Source organism: Anopheles cruzii, chromosome 2, assembly GCF_943734635.1.
Source record: "Anopheles cruzii chromosome 2, idAnoCruzAS_RS32_06, whole genome shotgun sequence".
NCBI lineage: Eukaryota > Metazoa > Arthropoda > Insecta > Diptera > Culicidae > Anopheles > Anopheles cruzii.
In genome coordinates, this window is record NC_069144.1 from 6594348 (window position 1) to 6621082 (window position 26735).

A 26735-nucleotide genomic window follows, 5' to 3' on the forward strand; every position below is an offset into this window, starting at 1 on the left:
TAACCGTTCCTATAAGCACCTTGATATCTGTGTGCCTAGTGAGTGATGCCTCGGAGCTGTCAAAATAGAAGCACGCTGTTTGCGAGTCAACACGCAGGCAAAGGCGTAAAAAGACCGCGGGCAAACATGGACAACCCGGAGCAGGAGCTAAACTTCCACGAGCTAGAGTTGGACGATCGTTTGCTGAAGGTTAGTACGCCCCGAACGCACGGCTTCTAAATAGCGGCCTCAATCTCTTGTGTGAAACCCCCAGGATATCGCTCGCTTGGGATGGATATCTCCGACACTCGTGCAGGAGAAGGCCATACCGTTCCTGCTGGAGGGCAAGGATGTGTTGATTCGTGCACGCACCGGCTCCGGAAAGACGGCCGCTTTTGCCATCCCCATCATACAGAGTATCCTTAGCCGTAAGGGTGAATCGGCCCTCCGTGAGACGTCGGTACTCGTGATGGCACCGAGCCAGGATCTGTGCCATCAGATCAGCAAAGTTTTCAGTGAGCTAACATCCTCGTGTGGCGCCTTGGTACGCGTGGTCGATCTTTCGTCGAAAGAAGATCGTGCCACACACCGGCACTTGCTGGCCGAACGACCCGATATTATAGTTTCAACACCGGCAAAACTACGCACCGTGCTGACCGACGGAACGCTAAACGTTCGTGAAAGCCTGCGCTGTGTTACGATCGACGAGGCCGATCTTATGTTCTCCTTCGGATTCGAGAAAGATCTTCAGGAAGTATTGAAACATTTTCCACCAGTGCATCAGTCGGTGCTGTGTTCGGCCACACTGGAGCAAGATGTGGAGTCACTCAAGAAGTTGATTCTTCACAATCCGGTCGTGCTGAAGTTGGAAGAACCGGATCTGGTGATCGGGAGCCAGTTGACGCACTATCAGGTCGAAGTGGAAGAAGTCGACAAGGCAGTGGTTCTGTACACGCTCCTTAAACTGAAGCTAATTCAGGGCAAGTGCATCATCTTCGTTAAATCTGTCGAGCGGTGCTACAGGTAAGTTCTGTTTTCTTTTAACATTTAGTACCCCTTTATGATGAACGTCTTATGGACCGTTATGGAGGTGGCATTGATCGACGAACTTCGGAGCGTCCTTTATTGGCTATCGTGTGACACTTGGACTAATCTTCTCTCTGAATTCTACTTTAACTTCCTATTCATGTCTTTAACTGTCCATAGTCTGGACTAATTAGTTACTTTCTGTTTGTGTTCCAGATTGAAACTATTTTTGGAACAGTTCAACATTCGCTCGTGCATCCTGAATTCCGAGCTACCGATCAAAATCCGCTGCCATGCAGTCAGTCAGTTCAATCAGGTATAATCAGCGGCGCGCCAAATCTTCCACGCCTTCCTTCTGTACGCCAACAAATTGTATCTTTCGCACAGGGCGTCTACGACACGATCATTGCCTCCGACGAGCTGATGACGGACAATCCGGAGCGGGTAAGCAAGAAAAAAGCGAAAAAAGTGTCCACCAAAAAGCTTCTGCAACAGAGCTCCGAAGCGGAATCGAGCGTTTCGCGTGGTATCGACTTCCAGTGCGTGTCGTGCGTGATAAACTTTGACTTTCCGAGCGACATCAACTCGTACATCCATCGGGCAGGACGTACGGCGCGTGGTAAGAATAATGGCAGCGTGCTGTCTTTGGTGGCCAACGATGAGGTCGAGCGCAAACGAGAGGTAGAAGAATTCCTGCAAGGACTGGCGGCCGACGAAGGATTCACGATGAAGTAAGCTTCATTTGGCGAAAAAACGGTTCTCCGTACTAATGTGGGTAATTGGTTCTTGGTAGGGATTTCCAGTTCAACTTCAACGAGGTAGAAGCGTTCAGGTACCGTGCAAAGGATGCCTGGAGAGCCATCACAAAGTTTTCGATCCGAGAGGCCCGCATCAAAGAGCTGAAGGCAGAAATGTTTAACTCGGAAAAGTTGAAGGTAAAGTCGCTGATTGGCAAGGAACTTAAGGAAATTACTGATTACGCTCTCCGTTGTGTTTAGTCTTTCTTTGAGGAAAATCCACGGGACCTGCAAACGCTGCGACACGATCGTTCCCTGCACACAGTGCGCGTCCAAGAACACCTGGGGGACGTGCCGGATTATCTTGTTCCACCGTCGCTACGATCAATCGTGGCGTTCACCAATACGCGGCGCAACAAGAAATCATCTACCGATTGGCGAACCGCCCGATTCCAACGGAAACGAGCCTCGAAAGTGGACAATCCGTTGCTGATGGACGGGATGGACTACGGGAAGAAGCGGAGAGTGTAAACATCAAAGCGCACCAACATAATGTTACTATCATTTTGGTTTATTAAATAAATCTGCTTGCTATCGCGAGCAGCTTTGTGTAGTCTGCGCCTTTCGCTTGTGTTTTTTCCCGCAGAATCGTTCGCAGCATGGTCGGTATTGGCACGTGGATGCGCGTCCCGAGCGGTGTTCCGTTATCGTCGATCAGCACCAGATTGTTGCTGTCAAACTTGGGCACTTTCGGCTTCTGGAACTGGCGCAGCCCAACCAGGATGCCCTTTTTCTTCTGGCCCTTGATGGCCACCAGCACCTTATCACCGATCAGGCCAACGTGCCGTTTGTTGTAGACGTGTATACATTTTGGTGGCCGCCCTTCTGCCATCGCCCGTTTTCCGATATCACTGTTGTCCACGACCCGTAGTCGCGCCAGCTTGCGAATCTCACTGCATGCCGGCGTCGTGTGTATTGTCCGGGAGACGGCACGAATCGAAAGTAGCTGAAGAAGGCCGTTTGTGAGCATTTTCGATTACTTGCCGAGCGGAGGATCTGGAAGATCTTTGCGTAACCGGTACGCTGCAATGTTTGCCTCGATTGACATGAGCACATTGGAGCACAAGATTTGTACAAGCAAACAGTGGTCCTGGCAAGATGGGGTAATTATCCCATGCTCACTGCACTGCCGTAAAACGTTCCGCAATCTGTTAAAAGTATCTCAGTCATAGTAAATTTTACCGCCCCAAGTACCGTGCTCTGTGTTTTTGAGACTAAGTTTTGTAATGTTTACCTTTTCCGCACAGCACTGTACAGCACTTCGCTAGCAACCTTGGGAGACGGCGTTTTGACAGCTGTGAACGCCATTTTTAAGTTTGCGAAGCAACAAAACGCTAGTGCAAGAAGAAGACCCACCTTGCCTGTGGATTCTCCGCGAGTTTCATCGTGCGATTTCCCAGCGAACGCGTTTCGCGTAGGAAAGACTCAGGCACAGAGGGAAATTACAGGCCGTTCTCGGAGCGGAGTGTGTAATCGAATTTGGGTCGTGCGCCAAACACACGCGGTACGATGTCGAAACGCCGGATCGAGGTGATGGATCCGTTCATCAAAAAGCGCAGGTAAGCACCGCATTGTGGCCAGTGTGCGTGTGTGTATGTTCGCAATGGGGGGTGTGCTTCCTCATGGCGTCAACGAACTCACGAGAAGGCTGTTTCAATACGGTCAAATAGCCAACGACGACTAACACCGGATCGTTTTGCTCCACAGGGAGGAGAAGGCAGCTGCCGAAGCGGCAGCCGGTTCCTCCGCCAGCTCTTCGAAGCTAGACTCTGGCGGGGGAACATCGTACGGAACATCGGGTTCGAGCGCGCTTACGAAAGGGGCGGCCGGCGGCGGTGGAGCCGAAGCGGGTGGCAAAAATCCGCTCAACGGAATTCCCTACACACAGAACTACTACAATCTGTACAAAAAGCGTATCACGCTGCCGGTGTTCGAGTACAAGACGGACTTTATGCGGCTCCTGTCCGAGCACCAGTGCATCGTGCTGGTCGGTGAAACCGGTTCCGGCAAAACAACTCAAATACCTCAGTGGTGCGTCGAGTTTGCGCTCAAGTCGAGCTCGAAAGGTGTCGCGTGTACGCAGCCCCGCCGAGTGGCTGCCATGTCCGTGGCGCAGCGAGTCTCGGAGGAGATGGACGTGATGCTGGGCCAGGAAGTGGGCTACAGTATCCGTTTCGAGGATTGTTCGTCACCCCGAACGCTGCTAAAGTACATGACAGACGGTATGTTGCTGCGGGAAGGTATGAGCGATCCGATGCTAGAGGCCTACCAGGTGATTCTGCTCGACGAGGCACACGAACGTACGTTGGCCACCGATCTGCTGATGGGTGTGCTGAAGGAGGTGATCCGGCAACGCAAGGATCTGAAGCTGGTCGTCATGTCGGCCACCCTCGATGCCGGCAAGTTCCAGCAGTACTTTGACAACGCCCCACTAATGAACGTTCCGGGCCGGACGCACCCGGTCGAGATCTTCTACACGCCCGAACCGGAACGCGACTATCTGGAGGCTGCCATCCGAACGGTGATTCAGATACACATGTGCGAAGAGATCGAGGGGGACATTCTGATGTTTCTCACGGGCCAGGAAGAGATCGAGGAAGCGTGCAAGCGCGTAAAGCGCGAGATCGACAATCTCGGGCCGGACGTGGGCGAACTGAAGTGCATACCGCTCTACTCGACCCTGCCGCCGCACATGCAGCAAAAGATTTTCGAAACCGCTCCACCGAAGCGGGCCAACGGTGCGATCGGGCGCAAGGTGGTCATCTCGACCAACATTGCCGAAACGTCGCTCACGATCGACGGGGTCGTGTTCGTGATCGATCCCGGGTTCAGCAAACAGAAAGTATACAATCCCCGTATCCGTGTCGAGAGTTTGCTCGTTTCGCCGATCAGCAAAGCGTCGGCCCAGCAGCGGGCGGGTCGTGCTGGCCGTACGCGTCCCGGCAAGTGCTTCCGGCTCTACACGGAGAAGGCTTACAAAACGGAAATGCAGGACAATACGTATCCGGAAATTTTACGCTCCAATCTGGGTAATAACCGCGGTGCGGGGAGGGGATTGACCAAAGCGACGATTTACACTTTCGTTTTCTCTTTTGATAGGAACGGTGGTGCTGCAGCTGAAAAAACTCGGCATCGACGATTTGGTGCATTTCGATTTTATGGATCCACCGGCACCGGAAACGCTGATGCGAGCGCTCGAGCTACTGAACTATCTGGCGGCGCTCGACGACGATGGCAACCTGACCGATCTCGGTGCGGTGATGGCCGAGTTTCCGCTCGATCCTCAGCTGGCCAAAATGTTGATCGCCAGCTGCCAGCACAACTGCTCCAATGAGATCCTTTCCATCACCGCGATGCTTTCGGGTAAGTGCCCCACGCTCTAATCCATTTAATGGTCGTGTACGCTAAATGTCCCTTCGTTCCACAGTTCCCCAGTGCTTTGTGCGGCCGAATGAAATGAAAAAAGCTGCCGACGACGCAAAGATGCGCTTCGCGCACGTTGACGGTGACCATCTTACGCTGTTGAATGTGTATCATGCTTTTAAACAAAGTAAGCATCGGTTGGTTGCTACGTGAAATGACGTTTTAAAAAGCCGTTGATTTAACTATTTTTCCCGTTTTGCCGGTAGACAATGAGGATCAAAGCTGGTGCTACGATAACTTCATCAACTATCGTTCGCTAAAGTCGGCCGACAACGTGCGGCAGCAGTTGGCCCGCATCATGGATCGCTTCCAGCTGCAGCGCACCAGCACCGAGTTTACCTCCCGGGAGTACTATTTTAACATTCGCAAAGCTCTGGTGCAGGGCTTTTTCATGCAGGTTGGAGCAATTCTTTTCCGTTCTAGTACCATTATATACTAACCTTGCTCATTTATCGTCTACCTCAATAAGGTTGCACACCTGGAGCGCACCAAGCACTATCAAACGATAAAGGACAACCAAGTGGTACAGCTGCATCCGTCCACTTGCCTCGACCACAAACCGGAGTGGGTCATCTACAACGAGTTTGTGCTGACGACGAAGAACTACATCCGTACCGTGACGGACGTGAAGCGTAAGCATATCCTGGAGAGTCACCAGAAAGGGAGTAAAAATTATTTACCCCTCTTTTTCCACTTTCAGCCGAATGGTTGCTTCAGATAGCACCGCAGTACTACGATATGAACAATTTCCCGCTGTGTGAGGCCAAGCGGCAGTTGGAGCTGATAATGTCGCGACTGGACTCGAAACAGTTCCAGCAAGGTTTTTAAGACGCTTCGTGTGACTTTTTTGCGTAGTTCTGCTTCCGCGACGGTGTGAATCCGGTTTAAGTGGACATATTATTTCTTCTTCTGTACTATAACGCACGCGGGGGGCCGAACTTTTTCCTTCGTCATTCAACTGCACCTACCGAATTGAGGACGCCGGCGGATGGCGAGAATCGAAACATATAGCGCAATAAAGATTGTACACACTACTTCCGTTCCTCGTGCGCGCGCGGTCTATCAACATCGTTTGGTACGGCAATGAGCAGTTTTTTCTGTTGTCCATTCACAGAACACAATGTAGCGTTTCATTTATTATGGAATATGCTGCGCTACCCAAACTTCCCTCAGGGGAGCCCCACCGCATCCTAATAATATTAACAAGGTCAGGAATATTTCAGAGTGCCATTTCAGCATCCCCCTTCGCTAGTTATCCCTTCGTGACCCCGACCAGTGCGGGACGTATGCAGCGATCGTGCAGCTTGTAGCCAATCTTGCTCACGACCACCACCGTGTTCGGTTCGACGTTTTCCACCTCCTGCTGGAACAGGGCTTCGTGCAGGTTCGGGTTAAACTTTTCATTCATCGGATTAACCGCCTCCAGTCCGTGCCGCCGGAACACGCTGTTAAGCTGTGCCCGGGTCATTGTGAGGCCCTCGAAGAGATTTTTTAGATGTGGATTGCGCTCAGAGACCTCCTCCTTCGGCACGGCTTCGGTCGCGTGGCCCAAAATGTCGGCCACCTCCAGCAGATCCTTGCAGAAACCTTGGATGCCGAACTGTTTGGCATCTTCGATCTGTTTCGTTAACCGCCGGCGGATGTTTTCACTCTCGGCTAGCGCTCGTTTGTACTTATCCTGCAAGTGGCCAGAACATTATGGTGAATGATGGTTTCAATCCTTAGCTTTCCCCGTACGTACATCCAAGGTTTTGACTTGCTCCTTCAGCTCTGTCGTCTCTTTGCGCAATTCTTCCAACTCCAGGGTCAGCTTCTTTTCGCCCTCGCTCGGTTCCTCGACACGTGCCGTGTCCTTTTCGGTACTAAACTCCCGTTTTGTGCGTGTGTTTACTGTGTTTGCCTTCGAGAACAGGATTGGCCGGATGTGTGTTTGTCCTGGGAGTAACGTCGATTGCATTCTGTTTTGGGGGAGAAAAACGGGGGCAGATTAGGATCCACTGCGCCGAGGATGTTGTTGTGCGGCACTCAAGTTACATCACCCTCCACGCGGGTTGCCGGGTGATGGTGATGCCTCTTACCTTACGATCGATGTGTAGCTTCCGGTGGAGAACCGTAAACGGTCCACACGCACCAGCAAGCTGAGTGCGGCTTTCGTGCGATGCATGATGGATCGGAATTAGGAACAGAACACGAAAAATGCACCGATGCACCGAATCTGATGGTGCACAACAATCGAAATCGAACTTCTCCGCTGCGCGTTCTTCTTCTTCTCTTCTCTTCTCGTTGTGCCAATGACAGCTCCGATACTAAGGTTATTACAAGCAGCGCTAAACGGAATCCAGGGTTGTATCCCACAAAAAGTGCGTAAGACTAGGAAAACACTTAATGTATTAATTGGTTAAAAATAAAAGGGAAATATTGTTTGACAAAACAGATATCGAAAACGATCATTGAATTTATTGTTGCATGCAAAACATGACCTATACAAAATTGCGTGCAATACTATGCAATGTTACACAGAAAATTGCACACAAGCTATTCACTATGAGGAATGGTACACAATATAATATGCAATGTTGTACACAAGCTGCAAAATAGCATGCAACGTTGCCTTTTGTTCACTTGTACATATTTCGCTGCGCTCCTTCGACTTATGCTTCCCTGATACCTTTTCGGTTGTAAAACCTCATTTTTCTTAGGCGCACTTTGTCTTTTGTCGGGAAAGTGTCTCCTTTATTTCTTTTCAAATATTCAGTTTTAAATTAACTTAATTACCGCCCGCACGTAGCAGATCAGATGCAACAGATGCAACAATAAATTAATATGGATGTTATTTCATGAACTTAATCGACCAAACTAAAATCTATTTGCTCACCTAGAATATGTCGGTAGCAAGCCACTTGAAAGTAACATCGTATTTAAGAAGTGATTTAAAAAAACACTGTATCGAGGAGGATCGAAAGTTGTGTAATGCTTTCGTCGCATTCTAGCAGAACAGACTCATAAATTGAATGATGGCTCATACATTGGATGAAGAAAATGATTCCGTCGGTTTGAACTGCACTTTTCGCTGAAACTATTGTAGGTAATGCTCTGTTTTCAGAATAACTGTTAGAGCATTTAGTTCGGTAGGCAAACAGCATCACTTCTTCCTTCCAATCTTCTTTTAAATAAAACAAAAAATAAAACATATTTGTACTCTTCTTGTGCGAATCCTTTTTCCTTTCTTTACAATTTTGGCATGAAATTTGATATCCATCCGTCGCGGGGATCTGGTGTGTCTTGGAAGCGATTCATCACTGCTGAAGGTCAGCAAGAGCACAAAAGGTTGTCTCCGAGAAACAATAGCTTCTTGCTGAAGTATGTCAAAATATTTACCCCCGGTTAATGCACCACAAAGGTCGGATCCTCACATACGAAATCTCGGACGGAGAAGGATCATTTCTCAATCTACCTTCCAGCTGAGACTTACCTGGTGCCGATGGAGCAAGTTTGGAGTTTCGCATTGATGGGGAAATTATTTGGAAACTCAACGGTCATTGAAAAAATAAACGAACTAATTATTTAACATTACTTTATTTGCTATTTATTCTAAAAGTATGACTTTTGACTTTCGTACACAAAGTAGTTTCTAAATGACACGTTCTCTTACTTCTCATCGCTGCGCTGCAAACAAAGTCATCAGCCTCAGCATCGTTTTGGCCGAGTAAAGGCACAATGGGTACCGGTTGTAGCACTTTTCGTGGTTGTTTGCCGCCGAAAGATTTTCGTTGTAGCGGAGGCCACTTTCGAACGCTTCTTGCAGCGGTTTCGGGACCGTTTTGCTGTTTTCCACACTAAATCTGCGAAGAGAAATCATTAACCCTTATCGATCCGCTAATTTCTGTTCCGGCATCCGGCATGTGCCAAGTGATGTGCCCCAAAACTTACGCAATAAATTCATAAATTATTTTCGCTTGACCATTTCGTGGCTCGGCACCGGCGGCCAGCTGACATACGAGCGAAAGGGCACACTTCCACGGATCGGCCCGTAGAATTTGGTTCCAGTTAATTTTCGCCTCGAAATCCTGCAGCATGGCAAGATAACGCTTTCGTTAGTTTGTGGATCAATCGATGATATAATTCAGTGTAAAGAGTATTGTGAATGTATGATTTACAATCTCCAGTCCGCCGCTGGTGTGGCTTCGAGACCAAGAAAAAAAGGACTCCCTATGTAATGGAAAACCCTGCACACGGGCAAAGGAAAATCCGGCCATCGCTCCTCCTATTTTCTGCCGCAGTCTCGGCACTCGGGCGCATGGCGGAAACTTATTCCGGGCCGAGTGCGAGAACGGAACAGAAACATAGTGCCTATCCATTGCTAGGTGTCCTTTTACCGTGTGTGTGGTTCCGTTCTGTGTAAAGGGAAATAATAAACTAATGGCGGTTACGCAAGCTTCTGCCGGGCCATTCTGTTTTTCCCGAGAACTACAAATGGATGGCGAAATGTTCGTGCATTAACTGGACAAGTAGTCCATATAATCACAGTTTCAACTCGTACACTCTAGCTATCTCATGGCGTGGACCGTGTCTTTCTCCCAGCCTTTCTGAAAGGACCCTGCCATAGGCTGATGGAATGTGTACTCTCGCCGGTGGCCGTGTTAGCGAAAGATGCTCTTTTCCATTCCCAATGGTAATGGAAAAGAATCAAGTGGTTTTCCATTCGCCAGTCCCACGAGAACGCGGTCTCCAACCCGTTGGTTTGAATGAGAACCACACACACTTTCTTTCCCATCCATCCTCCCAACCTAACGAAACATTCGGTGTGCACTTTGCCGCGACGGCCGTCGGTTAATTTTTGCCCACTGCTTCTTACCATTAGCGTTGCCGTCCGATTGTAGGATAATGATGGCCCGAGATCCCGCTTCCCCGACGCCATGAACAGCGGCTTGGACAGCTTCATAAAGTCCTGCGCCAGAAGGTGTAACGTGTAGAGAGATCCCAAAGTGACGATGGCAAGAACCAGGAATCTGCAACAACGTATCGAATGGGGCTCCATTACTCCAGCGACACTCTCCCGAAATTGTAATCTTTTAATGCACGCGTGCCACCGGGGCCTTTAGTTTTGTGTGTTCTATTCCAGCATCCCCACATCCCACAATAATGTTGGGTGCCTTGTTGTGAAAAGTTGTCAATATTAATTATGAGCCTTTTTGGGGTGGAATGATTAATTACTTTCGCCTTACGCAAGGCAACAATTTACACTCTATGTGGTTGCATCTAACAAATAATTCACAAGTCGCTGCTTATGGATTCATTACGCAACAAATTGTGGTTGTCACATCACTCAAACAATAATTCACAACACGGCCAAATACAGCCACCAACCCCGTTTTGACAACTTTCACATCAACTTTTACCAATCGGTTCAACAGATTAAAATTATTTACTCAATCACCAACACACAGTCTCTATCAGATTGATAATGCTATCAGCTCCTTGTGTCCTACCTTAATCCCATTTTGCACTAACCAATCACCAATCACGTTGTTGGGCACTTGTTCCGTCGCTAATGTTTTATCACTATTGAGTTTTGCCGTTGCGTAACAGTTCGTTCAATCACTATGATCGTTCGTTCAATTGATCTCGATCTCAATCGGAAATGTTCCGCAGCTCGGTCAGTGACGACTTCCAGCTTCCGGACTTCACGCACGATCGGTCCAGACTTTTCGATCGCGTGCTGCTGCGGCGGCGCAAATGCTCCAATCAGCTGGGCCAGGATTACGCGACTGGGCCACCAGTTTGGCGTACTTTCGGCCCGAAGTACCCGAAGTGCTCCACAGTGGACTTAAACGCTTTCGTCGATTGCGCACACCACGAGCGAGTCCGCGCTGTGGCCGAGCCGGCGGCCGAAAACGAAAGTGGGCGCGCGCAATCGGCATCCCCACAAGTGCCAAGAGAGTCGTCGTGGCCGGGTCCCACTATTTGGGATTCTTCAGCCAACCGGTTGACCGGAGATGGGGTTGCTGGCCACAGCACGGCAGACGACGAAATCGGTCCGACTCTACGCACCTTCTTGGAGCCACCTTAGAGGGGCGCAGTACGAGTTGCGTGCCGCGCGATGGATTACGTTTCAATTGCGCGGCCGCACCGGTCAACCGCACGGGTGCTGGTTAACTCGAAACCGGGTTCGGCACCGGGCTCTTCCGGGTGCATTTGGCGAAGGAACTCCTGACGAACAGCATCGTCGTTGCCCCGTTTGACACGTGGTTCCAGTCGTCGTTGAGGCAGGTCCCGGACAGGTTGCCAATTTACGGATTAAACATTCAATTTCAAGCTCACGCTAACGAGCCACGAGCCTGCACGAGATGCACGTATGAAGATGCCCCCAACCTGCTCCCGAGGCCCTCACAAACGGGTTTATGTTTCATCTGCCTACACCAACATCGAGCGGCACGTTAGTTGACATTTTCTCCTACATTCCACCGGCACATCTCGCAAGTGGCCTACAAACAACAAAGCCTAACACAGCGAAGTACGTTAAAAATTGGTGAACCGACGGCACTTTCTCCTCCTCCGAAAGTATGTCTGATCAGATCCCGACGGAACCATCGTTGGCTTTTGGGCCCGTGTTGCATAACCGGGTCCAGAGACACCTAAGGAAGCAATTGTTGAAACTTTAAACCGGGTGGAAGATAGGACCAGCGATGGATTGGACACTTTATCATCCTCAGGAAGGGTTTATCATGTGCCGTGTCGTGAAACGTGCACCTAAAGTCTCGGTGTCTCGGTTGGTAAAGTGGCCGGTTTTCGAAGGTTTCGTGCGGGACCATGACCAAGTAACTTCGGGAGCTACCATAGGGATCCACGCGCCTTCGTACTTCGCGTTACCAAAAAGGATGATGTAATTGATGACCCTTTGTCACAATGCTCTGCTGGTCTGTCCATTTATCGAAAAGGATATTAATGGGTTTGCGTTTAAAGTATGTGTGGCCAAAGTAAAGATGATTGCATCATCTTTGTGAGTTATGTTCCATTTTTCCTTAACTGGCCAACGAGAATCTACTTGAGCCACACCCAAGGCTAACGTTAACATAACATAGATATTGTCTGATCCGCACCCGAGGTATATTATTTCTTTGAGGTGCTGAAATGAAAAGAAACATGTCCTTCAATATCAAATTTAAAGAAATTAGGACTCAAGAAGAAAGAAATTAGGAAAAATGGCAAAGAACAGCACACTCAATTCGAATTAGAAATTTAGAAAAGAAAGGAGAAACTCTCCATACCAGCGACGGGAATTGAGTCCTTAAACTAACGCCGGGACTCGGGGGAATACATTCCTTAGTTTCGACTGCTTTGTGGAGCACTCCTGTGGTTCTAATGATGTAATTTTCCAATTCAAACCCCCCGTCAGTCAAAGTGCCTCTCATATCGTCCAACCATCGTTTGAGGTTTCATGTTTATAAAGCCCCACAAGGCGCAACCCTTCATTAGAGGAATCGAATTGAATAATGATAATATAGGACCGTATGAAGATGTCATCATGTGGCAAATATATGGCAAATTTACACCACGCCTCGGCAGATTCTCGACAATTGTTGCTCGCCACAATGGCTTTTCAACAGCAGCCCGGAGAACAATGTGATAAGAAGGTGTTTGGATGGAAATTTAATTAACGAGACCGAAAATGAGATGCGGCTGGCGCGTAACGAACCCATCGGCGCACCAACCACTTCCTCGACCCGCACGGCGTGGCTGACGAATCCGATTTCCTGTGATCTCCTGGCCCGGATGAGGCCAGCAACGACGTCAAGCAACCTCATTATACTTATCTAATGGTGGTGAGCAGATTTTCTCGTTTGGACCCTCCTTGACGCGCGAATGGGGCGCTCCGGGTGCCTGCCTCAGTTGCAATTGCACTTGGGCGGGTCGGGTCGGGTCGGTGTTGAATAATTTATCACCCGAACGCGACCACTTACTACGGTAGTTAGCGTCAAATTATTTGGAGGCAAACAACTATAATCTTGTTGCGTTTGGGGACGCCATCAAGTGATAAATTGATAATGAGTATGAACGACACAGAAATGAAAACAATTAACAAACCTTAAGGACACCATACGCCACAATAGTAGGAATTTATAACTCCAAATTAGATAACTCAATCTCAATTGGAGAAACCTCAAATATGTCTTCATGATGTGCGTATCACTTTCGAATCAAAATCCTCGGATGAAACATTAAAAAGGATAAATATGCCAAATATGGCTTCGTTTCTTCTAACAGTTGTCCCTCAGACTGGCCACTGTTGAGTCAGCCGCATGGTCTGCAATTTTTGAAGCGTCTCCTTTTGGAGGGTCTCATTTTTGCAACGTGCACACAATGTCCCCCGCCCCGCAAGCTATTCAGCCGGCCGACCGCCGAAGCTTTAGAAGTCTTTTATGAGGCCGAGCCAGTAAAAATCGGAATGTCCTGGCCAAGCCTTGTTATTGCGCCCGGAGCCGACGGTTTGAGAATCGCTAATGCGCTGGCTTGTCTTATGAATATGCATCTCTAGCGACGCAGCGTGGATCCCATCCGGCGGTGAATCCTTTCGATTATTGTCGTCACCCAAGTGCAGGGGACAACAATGCCCGCGGGGTGAAAGATCCATCGCGAGCGCGAAAATAGCGAAGCCGCAACTTACATTATACTCTTTTAACCGAAAGCCACGATGCTGCTGATTTGTTGCTTTCCAGGAGCAAAAAAAACCAAATGAGAATCTGCCATAAAATTAATTACTGAATTTCACCATTACGAACCTATCCGCTCCGTGCTCCACTCGCTGCGTTTCGCTGGCTTTTGCGAATTATTATGAAAAAGAGACCCTCCCCCGCCGGGAGGGATCTCATCATCGTAAGGACGAAAGCATTAATTCAAGCATCATCATTATTCCATTTGCGCTTGGGCGCCTTCCGTCGCTCCGTCGGGCCGGCTCCGATGATGGCCCGGCCATCGGGGAAAATTAACTCGGCAAAATCGCTCCCGCTAAGGATGCTGGTCCGCCCACTGGGCCGCGAACGAAGTAATAAACGTTGTACGGGAAGGAAAAAGGATGTGGTTTTCCGTTCCCAGTCCTGCGCCCCACGGCTCAATATCCATTCAGAATCTGGTGCTTCTGTTTGCTGCCGTCTGCCGGCTGAAGACGTGTGGAAAGCTTCCTTTGGCGTTGGTGCGAGTCGGTGCATCGGTGGAGTGTTTAATTACGGGAAAGAAACTAAAAGTTATAATATATGGCGGCTGGTCCCGGTGCAGTCGGATGCTCGTTTGGATCGGTAGAATCCAATTAAAAACAGGGACGGAAATGAGAAACGAGTGCTCGCCCCTGATTGCTAGGCTTTCCCGGTGGCATATGGCTCCATTTTCGTTCTCTACCAGTTCCCCGTGGTTTTAGTCATCTTACTTAGGAACTTTTGCATAAAATTTATTTTCTGCGGTTGTTGAAAGCGCACTTAAAAGCAAATGAAGACGATAAGTTCCCAAATGATAACCGAAATTTAAATAAGCTCATTCAAAATTTCAGTTCAGCGATCCAAGCGACATCTAGTGGAGTGAAGTTGGTGAATATATTTTGTGGTGGAAAAATAGCCGTGACATTCACCACCGTTAGCAGGTTGGCAGCAGGTTGAGATTGAAAAATTTCGCAATTGAAAATGAAATGTTTCAAATCTTAGGAAATCGGAGGAAAATTTATGATTTTAGTACACCAGAAAAGAAAATCAGCGACTTGGTAAATAAAGACTATTTTAGATTGAAAACTCAGTGTAAATTTTGAATAGTTCATTGACCCTTGGAATCAAACGTATCGCCAGGGCAGAATCATTAAAACCTTGCTATCAAATGTTAGTTGTATTATAATAACAACTTCGCAGCTAATATGCTAACCATTCAATTTATGCGTCTATCAATTTACAAGACACTTGCTAAACATATTTTTAGATCAATGGAAAGTACGAGCAACCAGGAGAATCACCATTAAACCACACCGTTGGAGCGATGTGAGATGCTTAATATTCTGGAATTGCAATTTGGCCACAACAACGATCAAAAGCTCACCGGTGCCGACGGGATCAAAGTGAAGGAAAGTATCCACTCTAGCGAAGGTTAAATTTTATTAAATTTACGTCATCCCCAACAACCACTTCACCCGACGACGTTTGATGTTTTTGTGCATGTTACGCCGCTTTTCTGCCGGTTGTTTGCCAACGTTCAAACGGTCACCGCAATGAAAACCATTTCCGGTACGGTAATTTTGGTATACAAAAAGAGCTCCCCGTTTGCAGTTAACCTTTGCCACGCGAGAGTTTTCGAAAGTGCAAGCTGCTTCTGGAAAATGGCGCTGCATCGTTATGCAAATTATGCATCAAGCGCGCGGTGTCAAGCGTTTTATGATTGTTTTTTGTAATAAATGAATAAAAGCTGAAGCACTTTTCAGTCCCTTCATCTGGAACGCCATTTTAGCTTTGCTACGTTTACGTTTTGTTCAAATTATTCCTCGACAATCCTTGAGCGTGGTGGTTACGAGTACATGCTTGCAGTTGCAACATCAATAGATTAAATAAATCTTAAATTCAAATTGAAAATGTTTGAAAACAGCATCTTTATCCTTACAACGCTTAATGTTGAAAGCAAAATGGTTCACTACATCTCAAATTGATAATGGAATACTAAAAAAATGTTAATCGTATCTTTTACTGTTGAGATGAAACGTTTTCCTTTCTTTAGTAGGTTCAAAACCTCTACAGAATAGTTGAAGTGTAAGAATGGTTTAACCAAATCTACCGAATGCGAAATACTGAAACCGCACATAGAGTTTCGGCTCTTGATTTAAAGACTTATCACTATTATCATGGATGTTTAGTAAGTATCTTGTATTTCTACAGTCAACTTTTTAATTACTGTTTTCATTTTGTTCAATTGATCCATCATTTCTGGGTTCTAATAGGTTGGTTGGGTTGTTAGGTTTTTAATAGGTTGTTTGATACATTTCTGTAAGGATTGGGATACGAATACGCAGACCGAATTTGTACAGAGACAATTCTTACTCTCATACTCTCGTGATCATTTCGTGCTAAACTTCAAGAACCGCTTCCTAGACCGTTATTGTTTGCTCACACTACTTTGAGAGTTGTTCTATAAAGTGTTTTGTTTAATTTCTTACAATACATTGTGTGAAGTTTAGTGAAAACAGTATCATATATTTATTTATGTCCCGTTAAAGTAGTAGTTAACTTAGTAATATCTTGTATCTACACAATCAAAAGACAATACTCAACTGAAATCTTCTCCATTGTTATCGCCTCATTGGACAGCAACGGGCGGATAGGAAAGGAACTCAAACCCGAAGAGCGAAACCAATACCCCCGTCAGATGCCACTTTCGCACAATTTTTCCACTAACGAGGTAATGAGAAAGAAAACGCCATTAAAGCATTATTAATAATAACAGCTCCGCGAGCACGGTGCTTTGATGTTGGTGCGCCAAAAGCGACACTAAAGTGATAAATACCTGTTTTTCGCGCCCCAACGGCAGCGGCCAAGTTTGAATCGAAGTTTTAATGAACAACCACCAAAGGCCAAAGGAGCGCGCGTCTTCCAATCACCTATTTTCCGGTCCAACCGTTCCCAAGGGGAGGGGCTGTGGTCGTCACCAGTGCCCCAAAGGCCTGGCTCCAGCCCGTCGGAGAAGGATATTCAAATTTCATCCGTTTTTCGTGACCGACACCGACGCGGGGAATCGCTTTTTCCCGCGTCGCAGAAGTTCGGCTCGTTTCGCTTGATTTATTGTGACTTTTTGCCGGTTTGCCCGTGGCCACTGCGAACAACCGAAGGAACTTTTCTCGTCCACCCGACGGTGAGGTAACCCGAGGGTGGGGGGGAGAGTTTTTCCGAAAAGTCCTATCGATAGAGTCAGCAGTAGCAATAGCAGCCAGAAAACCGGTAGAACGTCACCCAAATTTGCACCTCAATGCCTACTAATTCGATTCGTTTACCCGCGAGTTGGCCGAGTCGTGGGCATAATTGTTTACTTTCCGCGGTGGGCTCAAGAGCATCGCGAAATCATCTTTGGAAACGGTATTTTTGAGGAACCGTCGGTGATTCGTTGTTTCCAAATCTGCCTTCAATAGTTATCGGATAGCTCGGTATGGCTTCGGCTTCACTTTTATCTTATACTGTTTTTTGATAAACAATATTATCTGTAGTTGTTATTCATAAGAAAATGGGTTTTATCAATCGTTTGACAAGATGAATCAGAAGCAAATAGACAACCAATTCTAGTGTGCTCTTATTAAGATTCAGTTCACAGTTTTCTAAGCAGTTTAAATAATATATTTTATCAATTCAGTAGCAATTAACCAAACCTAATCCGATGAAGTCATGCAAATTACCAAAGGATTACTCAAGGTACTACTTAACAATGGCTTACGGATATTTGATTAAAGTATTCTTCACACAAAAAAATGTAAAATATGGCCAACAAACCGCAAACCAAACCGTTTACACGGCCTACTACTTTCTTTACACGCGCAGTTACGCACCAAATTCATTTGGAGTTCCAAAACCAAACGATGTTATGCAAATGAACGAATAATAGCAATTTAATAATTAAATTACTAATCAGTCGATCCCTCCAACTTTGGATTCGGATGAGGTACTTTAACTTATTGCCCATTTTCAACTCCCAGAAACTGTATCGAGCTATAGATTGTTTCTTGAATTGCAAAGAATTGATAGAAGCCATTCCCGGCCTGTCCGGGCACGGATTGCAGGAGGCCTCCAATTTATGCACCCGGTTCACGGTTGACGTGAATGAATCAAACATCGCGCACCACACTCCAGATTTGTGCGCCGCCTCCCGAGCATATATAATATTCACCGCATTAGCGCAACGGGCGGCAAGTCAAAGATGGAACCGAACCGAAGCCAAGAGCCCATATTCATTATGGCCGCCCGGGGCCCGGGGCCCGGGGTCGGGCAAGGGCGCGCACTTCCGGCCAACTTCGGCAGGCGATTCGCTCGCGGGGTTCTGAGCACACACAAACACACACACTGCCCAATTCCCCCGGCTCGTTGTCCGTGGAATCAGAAATTATTATTCCTTCGTGTGCAACGATGGAGAGGGCTTCCTGCCATTACGCTGACGACACACCCTGCCCTTGCCACCCCTCTTATGCTGCTTTATGCTGCTGCCGCGTTCGCGCTCGTTACCTCAGAGTTCTAATGATTATTAAAAAATGCCATTAACGCAACCGGAGGAATGGGCCAAACAAAGGCCCGCGCCACCAGAAAGAAGGGGGCCGCCAGGAGCCAAACAGCCAATGGCACACCGGCAGCGGGTGGGTGGTGATTTGCGTGAGTTTTCCGTGCCATTTTCCGCGACTCCTCACTTCGAGGGAGTTCGATTTCGCGGCAGTTTCAATCCATTTCCACACACACTTTTCTGCTCCGTTCGTTTTTTTTTCGAGGCCTTTTGGCTCGGGGCGATCTTGGTTTTTCATTACCATTTTCCGCTATACCCCACCCTGTTCCGGCCGAGTGGTTCCGCTTGGCGAGGTTCCGGTTCCGAGCGGGAGAACGATGATGATTCGTCGTCCACCGTGCGGTTCTGGGCGGGTACATACGTGTGCGTGCGTGTGTGTGGTTTAATGTTTGATTTATGATTCCCGGCCCTTCGCGACAGACATTCGCACGCCCGGCAGCAGCAGCCCGGGCCTTATGTGTCCGTCCGCTTCCTTTGCGCAACGGTTTGCACAGCGGTTTTCTTTTTTCTGCCCGCCCGCCCGTGTCCTTTATGTTCTGGGGTTGGGCGAATTCGTTTCTCGGGATTTTTTCCTTTGCCCGGCGTTTTACGCTCATTTCTCGATTGGTCGTCGTCGTCGTCGCCCGGTGTTCGTGTCCGTGGCGGCCATGTATACGCGCATACGGTGGTTCGTCCTTCTGATGAGCGAGCGAACCAACAACACAGCCAAACGGCACATAAGGAGGAGGATTGGCGAGCAGCATCGTTAGCTATCGCCGATCCTGCGGCAGATCCTTCCCACCAGCACCGGGGACACTGGGACCGAGAGCGTCCCGGGCGCGCTGTTTGTGGAGCCGGACGGGAACCTCTTGAGAAAAGAGTCGAGAGCGCCTGGGAGTGTGCTGTAGCGTGCGAGGAACGTGGGACTATAATCCTCCATATCCGTTTAATGGAAGATGATTCTGGCCCCGATACTTGATAAGGGAACCGCTCCGTGGGATTGGCGATTTTTTATGGAAAAGTTACTTCTCTTACCATACTTAGATGCATTCAATCGATCGCGGATAATGAGACGGTTGCTTGTAATAAATTTAATAAAACTTGAGAACCTGCGATTTTATTGCAATTCGAAAGGCGCTCAAATCGGTCTTCAATATTTCGATAGGTTTCAAGTTTATTTAAACAATTTGCTTGAAATGGCCACACAACGTAGCAACTGTGCTGTTCAAGAAGCTTTTCAAACGCTCACAACTCCCATGCATCACAATTTTCCTATAAACACCACATAATGGGGCCGAACGAGCGCCACGACACAGAAGAGCATAATTATTCCCATCTCACTGCCATCGAATGCTATAGCCCCGGATGCTATAGCCCGGAAACGAAACCGGCACACATCAATCTCATATCTTTTGCTTGGTGCTTCCTTGGGCGGATCATATCATGCAAATGATGGGGGAGCCGCGACCGGTTTCCGCGAGTTCGGTGGCCAACGCTAAGAACCCGGCTCCCGGGGTTCCCGGCTCCCGGTCTTTGGCTGATATGGCTGTTTTATGGTACTTTGCTTTTAATGATTACATTCGCCGACGGGGGCACACGGGCACGAGTGAAAAAAACGGGACATGACGCCGCCTACACGGAGGGAATGCACTTTGTCAGGGACCAACCAGAGATGTCGCAAAAAAATGCAACGGAACCGAAATCAATCGGGGATGCAATCGAGATGCATCCATCGGAATAACGAGCGCATTAGAAATAATGAGGATATATATTATGCAGCAGCATAATATTCGTAACAAGGACGGGTTACTGAATGGCGAGTCCCGTGAATAGAGGCTGAGCCGTGTGTTTTATCAAACAGCTCAAAGGAACTCATTTGTGGCGTGCCCGCAATGGGTTATAATTTTATCTAACCATTTCCATCTCATTAGGCTATAGTTTTGTTTTACTTTCGCCGTTCGGGTCGTTAGGTCCGAATGGCTATGATTTAATGGGTTGGGAATCCTTTGGTACAATGGAAAAGAATTTCAACGAATGTGAGGCATAACATCTCTTAACATGACATACTTCTAAAGCAGCATCTTCTTCAAACAGATAGTTTTAAACAAACAAAGAACAAGCATGTTGTATTAACAACATTAAAGCTTGATCGTTGCAACTCGTTAGTGTAACATCTATTTCATTAATCTTATCAATAGTTAGACAAATTTTACATGATTCAATAAACAAACTTGCCTAACTGTTTACAGTTTGACTATCTTTTAACAAAATGTAGAAACTAAAAACGCATCAATTCGCTTCATTCTTCGCTTGTGTTGACTGTGTTGAGTTGCTTTATTTATTTTTACCAACAATCAAGTTAACGGACTAGATTGCCGTGTTGACACATAAAGATGCGAAAAGTGGTCAAAAAAATCATCAAAAAATTCGAAACTTTGTTGTGTCTCACAGTCATTTGAAACATTGTTCCCGGCGTGTGTCGCCACGCCTCATTTTATTCTAATTTCTCGATGATCCATTGTTTCAGAGGATCGGACTTCCTGGTGACGTATCCGATCGGCTTGCCTTCTCGCTTCCCATTGGATCCATGCAAAAACTCGCCCCAACTGAATTTGGCTCAAATTACTTGAAATCTGTGCGAGTTTTGCCCAGAAAACTACCCAGATTATGTCTGGTCTGGGTGGGTCTGGCCCCCCTTTGTAAAGTGGTGAGTGGTTTAAAAGATTCACCAAAACAGCCGCCCTTCCTGAGCTGTGGGGGGGCGGTCGAACTGTCCTGTATTCACTGTCCGGGCTCATAAAAGTTTTAGAGTAGTTTTAGAGAAATATAAAAAGAAAATCCGAAAAAATGAGTACAATAAACAATATTTTATGCGATATTTCAGTATTGTTCTGGTGCTACCTACCGGTTGCTCCTGTTACCCTTGTGTTTTTGGGGATCTAGAAAACCGAGATTTTTCGGGTTGGCGAAGTTTTGACGAATTTTTGGAGCGCATTTTTTGGCAAATTGCTTTCCAATTCTTGCGGAATGATCTCTTCCTGCGGTGGTGGGACCTTGTTCGCAAAACCGATCTATTAGCGATTGAAAAAGAGAGAGACGATTACACTTTTGGCACGGGAAGCGTTCGCCGGGTAAAGTGACCTTAACTGTTACTAGGCTTCTTCCTAGGGTTTAGTAAATAACGAACCGAAATGGGGGTCCGAATTCAGTCCTCCAAATTGGTGGTCGTCTCGCGCTGCTACGCAATTGGAGCCGCTCTGAAAATTTCGACCGACCTCAGCAAGTATCTCAGCCTGCTGCGACACTGATTTCCACCAAAGTGACTCATTATTGTGGTAATGATGTGACGATTTTTTTCTTCTTTCGGTATGTAAAATATCTCTCACCGTAATCCACCGTTGAATGCTGATTGCATTGGCGATGAGCATAATGATTCAGCAAAATTTGAATTGAGTGAGGTTAATGGCGAGAAGCAGAGGAAGAAAAGGGCGACCATTTTCAAAGGAACCTCCGACCGAAGCGGATTTGACGACGACTTGGGCGCAAAACTCCGAAACCATATTTGAATCGAGCGAAAACGTGGACCGAAACCGCCGCACCGCGTTTTCCCAGGGCGGCGCAGGACGACGGCGGCGGCCAGTGAGTTGGGATAATGACAAATGATAAACCATAAATGATAACGATGCCAGCCGATAACGAACTAACGAAGATGTCGAACTAACGATACGGCGACGGAGGCGGCGGTGCCGGCGGTCTGGCGGTCCACGAAGGACCCAACGCAGAAAAAAAAACACGCAGGACTCCCGAACGGTGATGATGATGATGATCGAATCAGGGTTTTGTGCGATGAATAGCATGAATAGGAAAAAGACGTATTTTCTCGTCAACCGTCAACGAGTTTTCCGGGGGTGGACCGGGTGCCGGCCGGCTACCGAAGCATTGCGCTGCTATTAATGTGCAAATCGGTATGGAAAATGTTGCCTTTCTCGCCACTCGCCAGCCGGAAGTGGGCTCCTGGCGGGACGCCCTGTCAGGATGGCCACAGAGTGAAATATAAACGGGAAAAAAACGGCGCCCGCTCTGGGTGTGATTGGAGTTTCGATGGGACAGGCGCGGGATAATTTACTGCTTCCTTGCACTGCACGGGAAAATGGAAAACGTATTTTTGCCTCCATTTCATTTCGCATTCATATTCAATAGCCTTTGTGTGCAAAAAAGTGGACCCAGCGACGAACCGTCCAGAACCGGACCCGGGGACGCTGGAAGCATGGATTGAAAGTTGGCACAAAGGACATAACCTCCGATGTCATCCCGGTTTGGAGTGTAGAATGAGAGATAAATTTGAATTACTCGTTTCCGTTTGGAAAAACGAACTCCACCGCTGCTCTGAGGGGTCTCTGTTCCCAACGGCTTCAAGTGTGCTTGAATCTAATCCTCAAGACCCATGTGTTTCTTTTTCTGTCAGATAACTCAAAAGTTTAGACTCAATTTGATGATCGTCCAGATCTGGCTGTCTCGCCAAAGAAAGGCCCGCTCGAAGCTTAGGCAACAATAATACAAAAATAAGATATCATCTGTAACACAATCGCAAACAATGGCAGCAGCAGCAGCAGAAACTCATCCACAAACAGTCGGCAAGATGACGCTCTCCTTATAAATTACACCTTCTGGGGAAGGTGTGCTCTCCGAAACGGGTCGGAGCGGTGTCAAAATGGTGCACCTTTTTCGCACCTTCCTGTCGAGTGCGAGAACTCAGCCTCGAGTCCTTTTCGGCCACAGCGAAACCGAAGAAGGATATTCGCAGCCCGCAGAGTGTGGCCTCTGAAGCTGTTGAGACCCGGGAAGGACAAACATCCTCTTTACGTCAATTATGGTTTTGAAAGGCGCGCTACGAAGTAGTGATTCCTCTGTGCCTCACATTTCGTTTTTTCTGTTTTTCTGTGTGCCTTCTTTTTAATAAATAATACGCCAAACGCCACCAACAAACCCAGGCCAAAGTGTATCGGGACCAATCAGCACCAATTCCGAGGGGCACCTCCGCCGCCGGCAGCTGGCCGCTGAATCGTTACATCTCGAACTCGGCCCTATCTGATGGTGGCTCGCCTCGCGAGGCCATTCGTTGCAACATTGCGTTTTCGGGGGTTCCGACGGGCTCCGGTCCCCCTCGTGACGAGAGGGCTGTCAAAATTTGAAACGAAAATGCAAACAACTCATTCTTCTGCAGCAGCTCCGAGGTGCTACCATTCGGAGCGCGCGGAGTGGGCTGTTTATTGGTGCTGAGGCCACATAAAAAGTGGCGGTAGCTTGCGGAGGGCAGATGTAGAGCCACGGGGCCACCACGGGTCCGAGGCTATGTAGTAAAGGCGCTATTGGCACCATTTGGTGCGCGTTTTTCCCCCTCACTTCTATTGGCGGCGAGTGTCAAAATGGAGGCGTAAATAAAAAAATTACCCATCACGCGCCTGCCACTAAAATGTCCGACGCAGATATTCTGGTTCTGCTGGTTCGTTTTTTTTTCCTTCTGCTGCAAGCCACTCACCGATTATTTGTTGGTTAGCCGTTTGGTCGCTTGAAGTGCGCGGTGAGGGGTGGATAGAGTCCGGCTTCCCGTTGCTCCACTTCACACAGGTTTGCCTAAAACAGTGTTCATCTGCTGCGGGCAGTCAATTGCTTATTGAGGAAACCGAATTGAGGGCCGACCCCAGAAGGGATTTCCCAAATCATAATTTTACTTATCAAAATACATTAGTCTAGTTCTCATTGTTCAAAACAAGTTCTTAAACTCAATCTTAAGCTTACCTCCATGACACAGTCCAGGGAGAAATGCCAAGCATGTTCGACTTTAGAACACGCACGCATATTAAATAAAATATAATAAAACCATAAATAAACTCATAAAATATACTACTACTATTACTACTATTGCTACTAATTTGTTTTCTAACAGAATAATTTCATATTTTTAGAGTTTCAAGATTGAATTCGGACCATAACACGAACATAATACCAATCAAACTACCATTCTTTATGAATGGTAGTTGGTCAGCAACGAAAGTCACAAAACGTTAGCAAAATTTGCTACCAAAATTATTTAGGAAAGATTATTCATGTTCTACATAATTGCAGAGCATGAAAATTGTCATCTCCTATTTTGCCTACAAATCTTAAAATATCTAATAGAAGCATTATGTCACGTTAAAAGAAAGCTTCCATTTGCATATCTGGGTCAAGTAGAAACTCGTTGGAGAGGTGATGGTTTAGACCACATTTTTGTTAACAATTTAGCATCAATTCCTTCAATAATGTTCAAAATCGTACGAAGGTTAGAACAGAGTAAATTTTAAGAATGATAGTATACTAACAACGAAAGCAACAGTTTTAGTTGCGCAAAAAATGCTGAAACGCCCTAATACCTTACAGAAATGTTTGGCAACTTTATGTTTCGGATGCTGCTAACTAGCAGATTTATTTGGCCCGCACGACGAACGATCTGCTCGCTAAACGACAGCGAGTATCTTTCACAATCTACAGGGTGTTTCATTACGATCTAGAGATTGAAATGTCTAAAAACTTCGCCATTTTGTAGTCGATTTTGACAAATGAACTAGATTTTTATAGGGTACAGGATGCCGTTTATTGGCAATTCACTCAGTATACAATATCGTTTGAATGACCGCCTCCACTAGACACACAAAAAGCGGCCCTTTTTTGGGTAGTTTTCATTGTTTTTGACAACTTTTTCAACAGAAAAAAGGAATCCCAAAACAACTTCTGGAAGTGACTTTTTCAATATTATGTTTAATATTTGAATAGAATCGGGAAGTTTAGCTCGGTTCTCGGTTCTTGCTCCAATGCTGAAAGTCTTTTCATTCTAATAAATTCTTTACTACACCATTTGGCAAAATATGTATTCTACCAACAACATTCAGGGCCCATTACAGCAATCGGCGCCATCTTTTTTCGCCGCCCACATACAACCGGAAGTGCACACAAATTATCGTCCCATTCGCAATGTGTGTGCTTAAAATTATGTCCACAGCGGGGCCATGTTGGCGGCCGTATGAATAACTAAAAAATTATACCTGAAGTGGAGTCATTATGGAGTTCCGCGCCGTAGTGCTCCGTAATGCGACGCTGAAAGCATAGCTTCGCATAACGCCACAAAGGCTTTTGACAAACATTTGAGGCCCGGCGACGATGCGTGTGATGGAAGCGGAAGCCACAACCATAATCATGGGGCCACCCCCTTCTATTTGCGGTGGTACATTATTATTTCTTTCTTCACTTTTCAATTAAACCAGCGGCCATTGCTTAGAGCCAGCGTGTGTGAATTGAGCTCCAGCTGAATGTGGTTGACATTTTTAATTCCGCGCTTTGTTTCGCCAACGTAAGCCATCTTCGAAATGAACCCGGCAACCCGGGGTTTGGAACCGAAAGAAGAAAAAAAAAACTTCCTCTCTAACCCATTTGTTCAGACACAAATGGAGCGCAGAGAAGAAAAAAAAACACAACATCCCGGGAGAATCGGATCCCCCACCGAAGGGCTAACAAGGATCATTAGGAGAGGTCCAATAATATAATGGCGCACGGATTCGGCATCGCCATCCGAAAACAATGCAACGCGTCGGGGAATATGTCAAAATATTTGAAAGCAACCTCTCGTCATTTGTCACAACACACGGTCTCGGTGGTCGGCCATGATCGCAACCTCGGTTCATTTACTCATTTCGCGGTGATTCCGCGTTCCGCTGCGAAACAATTCTTTGGAGTAAATAGAAGCTAGACGAAGGGAAAATGACACCAATCCCATCAGTAATGTTAGTGGGATTGCAAAGAACGCCAAGGGACCAAACCAAAGGAGTGTGTTCTCCAATTGACAGGTGAACGGCTTACGAAACCCGAACCAAACGAACTCCTTGGACGTGCGGAGGATAAGTTTCACATCCGTCCGTCGTGCGCGCACTTATTCCGCTAACGATCGTGTGCTCATTACAGCCTCCAACCGAGAAGGAAGGCTCTGCCCCACCAGCTTCCTGCAAACGGTGGCTGCCTCAGGAAGGCTCAGAAGAAAGGCCCCGGGAATGTTCTCGGTTCTCTGGAAGCACTTTATTCGATTACTAACTGATCGAGACTTCATTATATTTTTCTGTACCATTTCCCAGCGACCGACACGACACATGCACCGCCACCAGACCAAACCCCGCGTGACAGGTTCCACCGGGCTTCTGTTCCATCCTTTTTGACATTTTTTCG

At 47.2% G+C, this 26735-nt stretch overlaps 5 protein-coding genes across 6 annotated transcripts; 2 read left to right on the forward strand and 3 right to left on the reverse strand.

Annotated features, from left to right (window-relative positions):
* The first annotated feature begins 76 nt into the window (after positions 1-76).
* On the forward strand, positions 77-2348 carry LOC128277550 (probable ATP-dependent RNA helicase DDX56). The gene is made up of 6 exons (XM_053016024.1): positions 77-189; positions 254-1002; positions 1222-1321; positions 1393-1736; positions 1799-1940; positions 2004-2348. The coding sequence occupies exons 1-6, from the start codon at positions 127-129 to the stop codon at positions 2271-2273; spliced, it is 1668 nt and encodes a 555-aa protein (XP_052871984.1). The 5' UTR covers positions 77-126; the 3' UTR covers positions 2274-2348.
* LOC128277551 (39S ribosomal protein L14, mitochondrial) lies at positions 2299-2819 on the reverse strand. Its single transcript, XM_053016027.1, has one exon. The coding sequence runs from the start codon at positions 2770-2772 to the stop codon at positions 2317-2319; it is 456 nt and encodes a 151-aa protein (XP_052871987.1). The 5' UTR covers positions 2773-2819; the 3' UTR covers positions 2299-2316.
* A 456-nt stretch (positions 2820-3275) lies between these two features.
* LOC128276379 (putative pre-mRNA-splicing factor ATP-dependent RNA helicase PRP1) lies at positions 3276-6243 on the forward strand. Of its 2 annotated transcripts, XM_053014852.1 has the most exons (8): positions 3312-3361; positions 3510-3525; positions 3565-4831; positions 4902-5165; positions 5230-5352; positions 5432-5622; positions 5695-5857; positions 5926-6243. In XM_053014852.1, the coding sequence occupies exons 1-8, from the start codon at positions 3312-3314 to the stop codon at positions 6051-6053; spliced, it is 2202 nt and encodes a 733-aa protein (XP_052870812.1). In that variant the 3' UTR covers positions 6054-6243. The 2 variants fall into 2 exon arrangements, with proteins under 2 accessions (XP_052870806.1, XP_052870812.1); XM_053014846.1 differs by having other exon boundaries at positions 3276-3361; positions 3510-4831.
* Positions 6244-6324: 81 nt separating this feature from the next.
* Positions 6325-7480, reverse strand: LOC128278341 (grpE protein homolog, mitochondrial). The gene is made up of 3 exons (XM_053017054.1): positions 7304-7480; positions 6967-7183; positions 6325-6903 (listed from the first exon to the last, which is right to left on the reverse strand). The coding sequence occupies exons 1-3, from the start codon at positions 7387-7389 to the stop codon at positions 6478-6480; spliced, it is 729 nt and encodes a 242-aa protein (XP_052873014.1). The 5' UTR covers positions 7390-7480; the 3' UTR covers positions 6325-6477.
* Positions 7481-8880: 1400 nt separating this feature from the next.
* On the reverse strand, positions 8881-10779 carry LOC128268325 (uncharacterized). The gene is made up of 4 exons (XM_053005383.1): positions 10715-10779; positions 10081-10234; positions 9156-9292; positions 8881-9067 (listed from the first exon to the last, which is right to left on the reverse strand). The coding sequence occupies exons 1-4, from the start codon at positions 10723-10725 to the stop codon at positions 8881-8883; spliced, it is 489 nt and encodes a 162-aa protein (XP_052861343.1). The 5' UTR covers positions 10726-10779.
* Positions 10780-26735: the final 15956 nt, after the last annotated feature.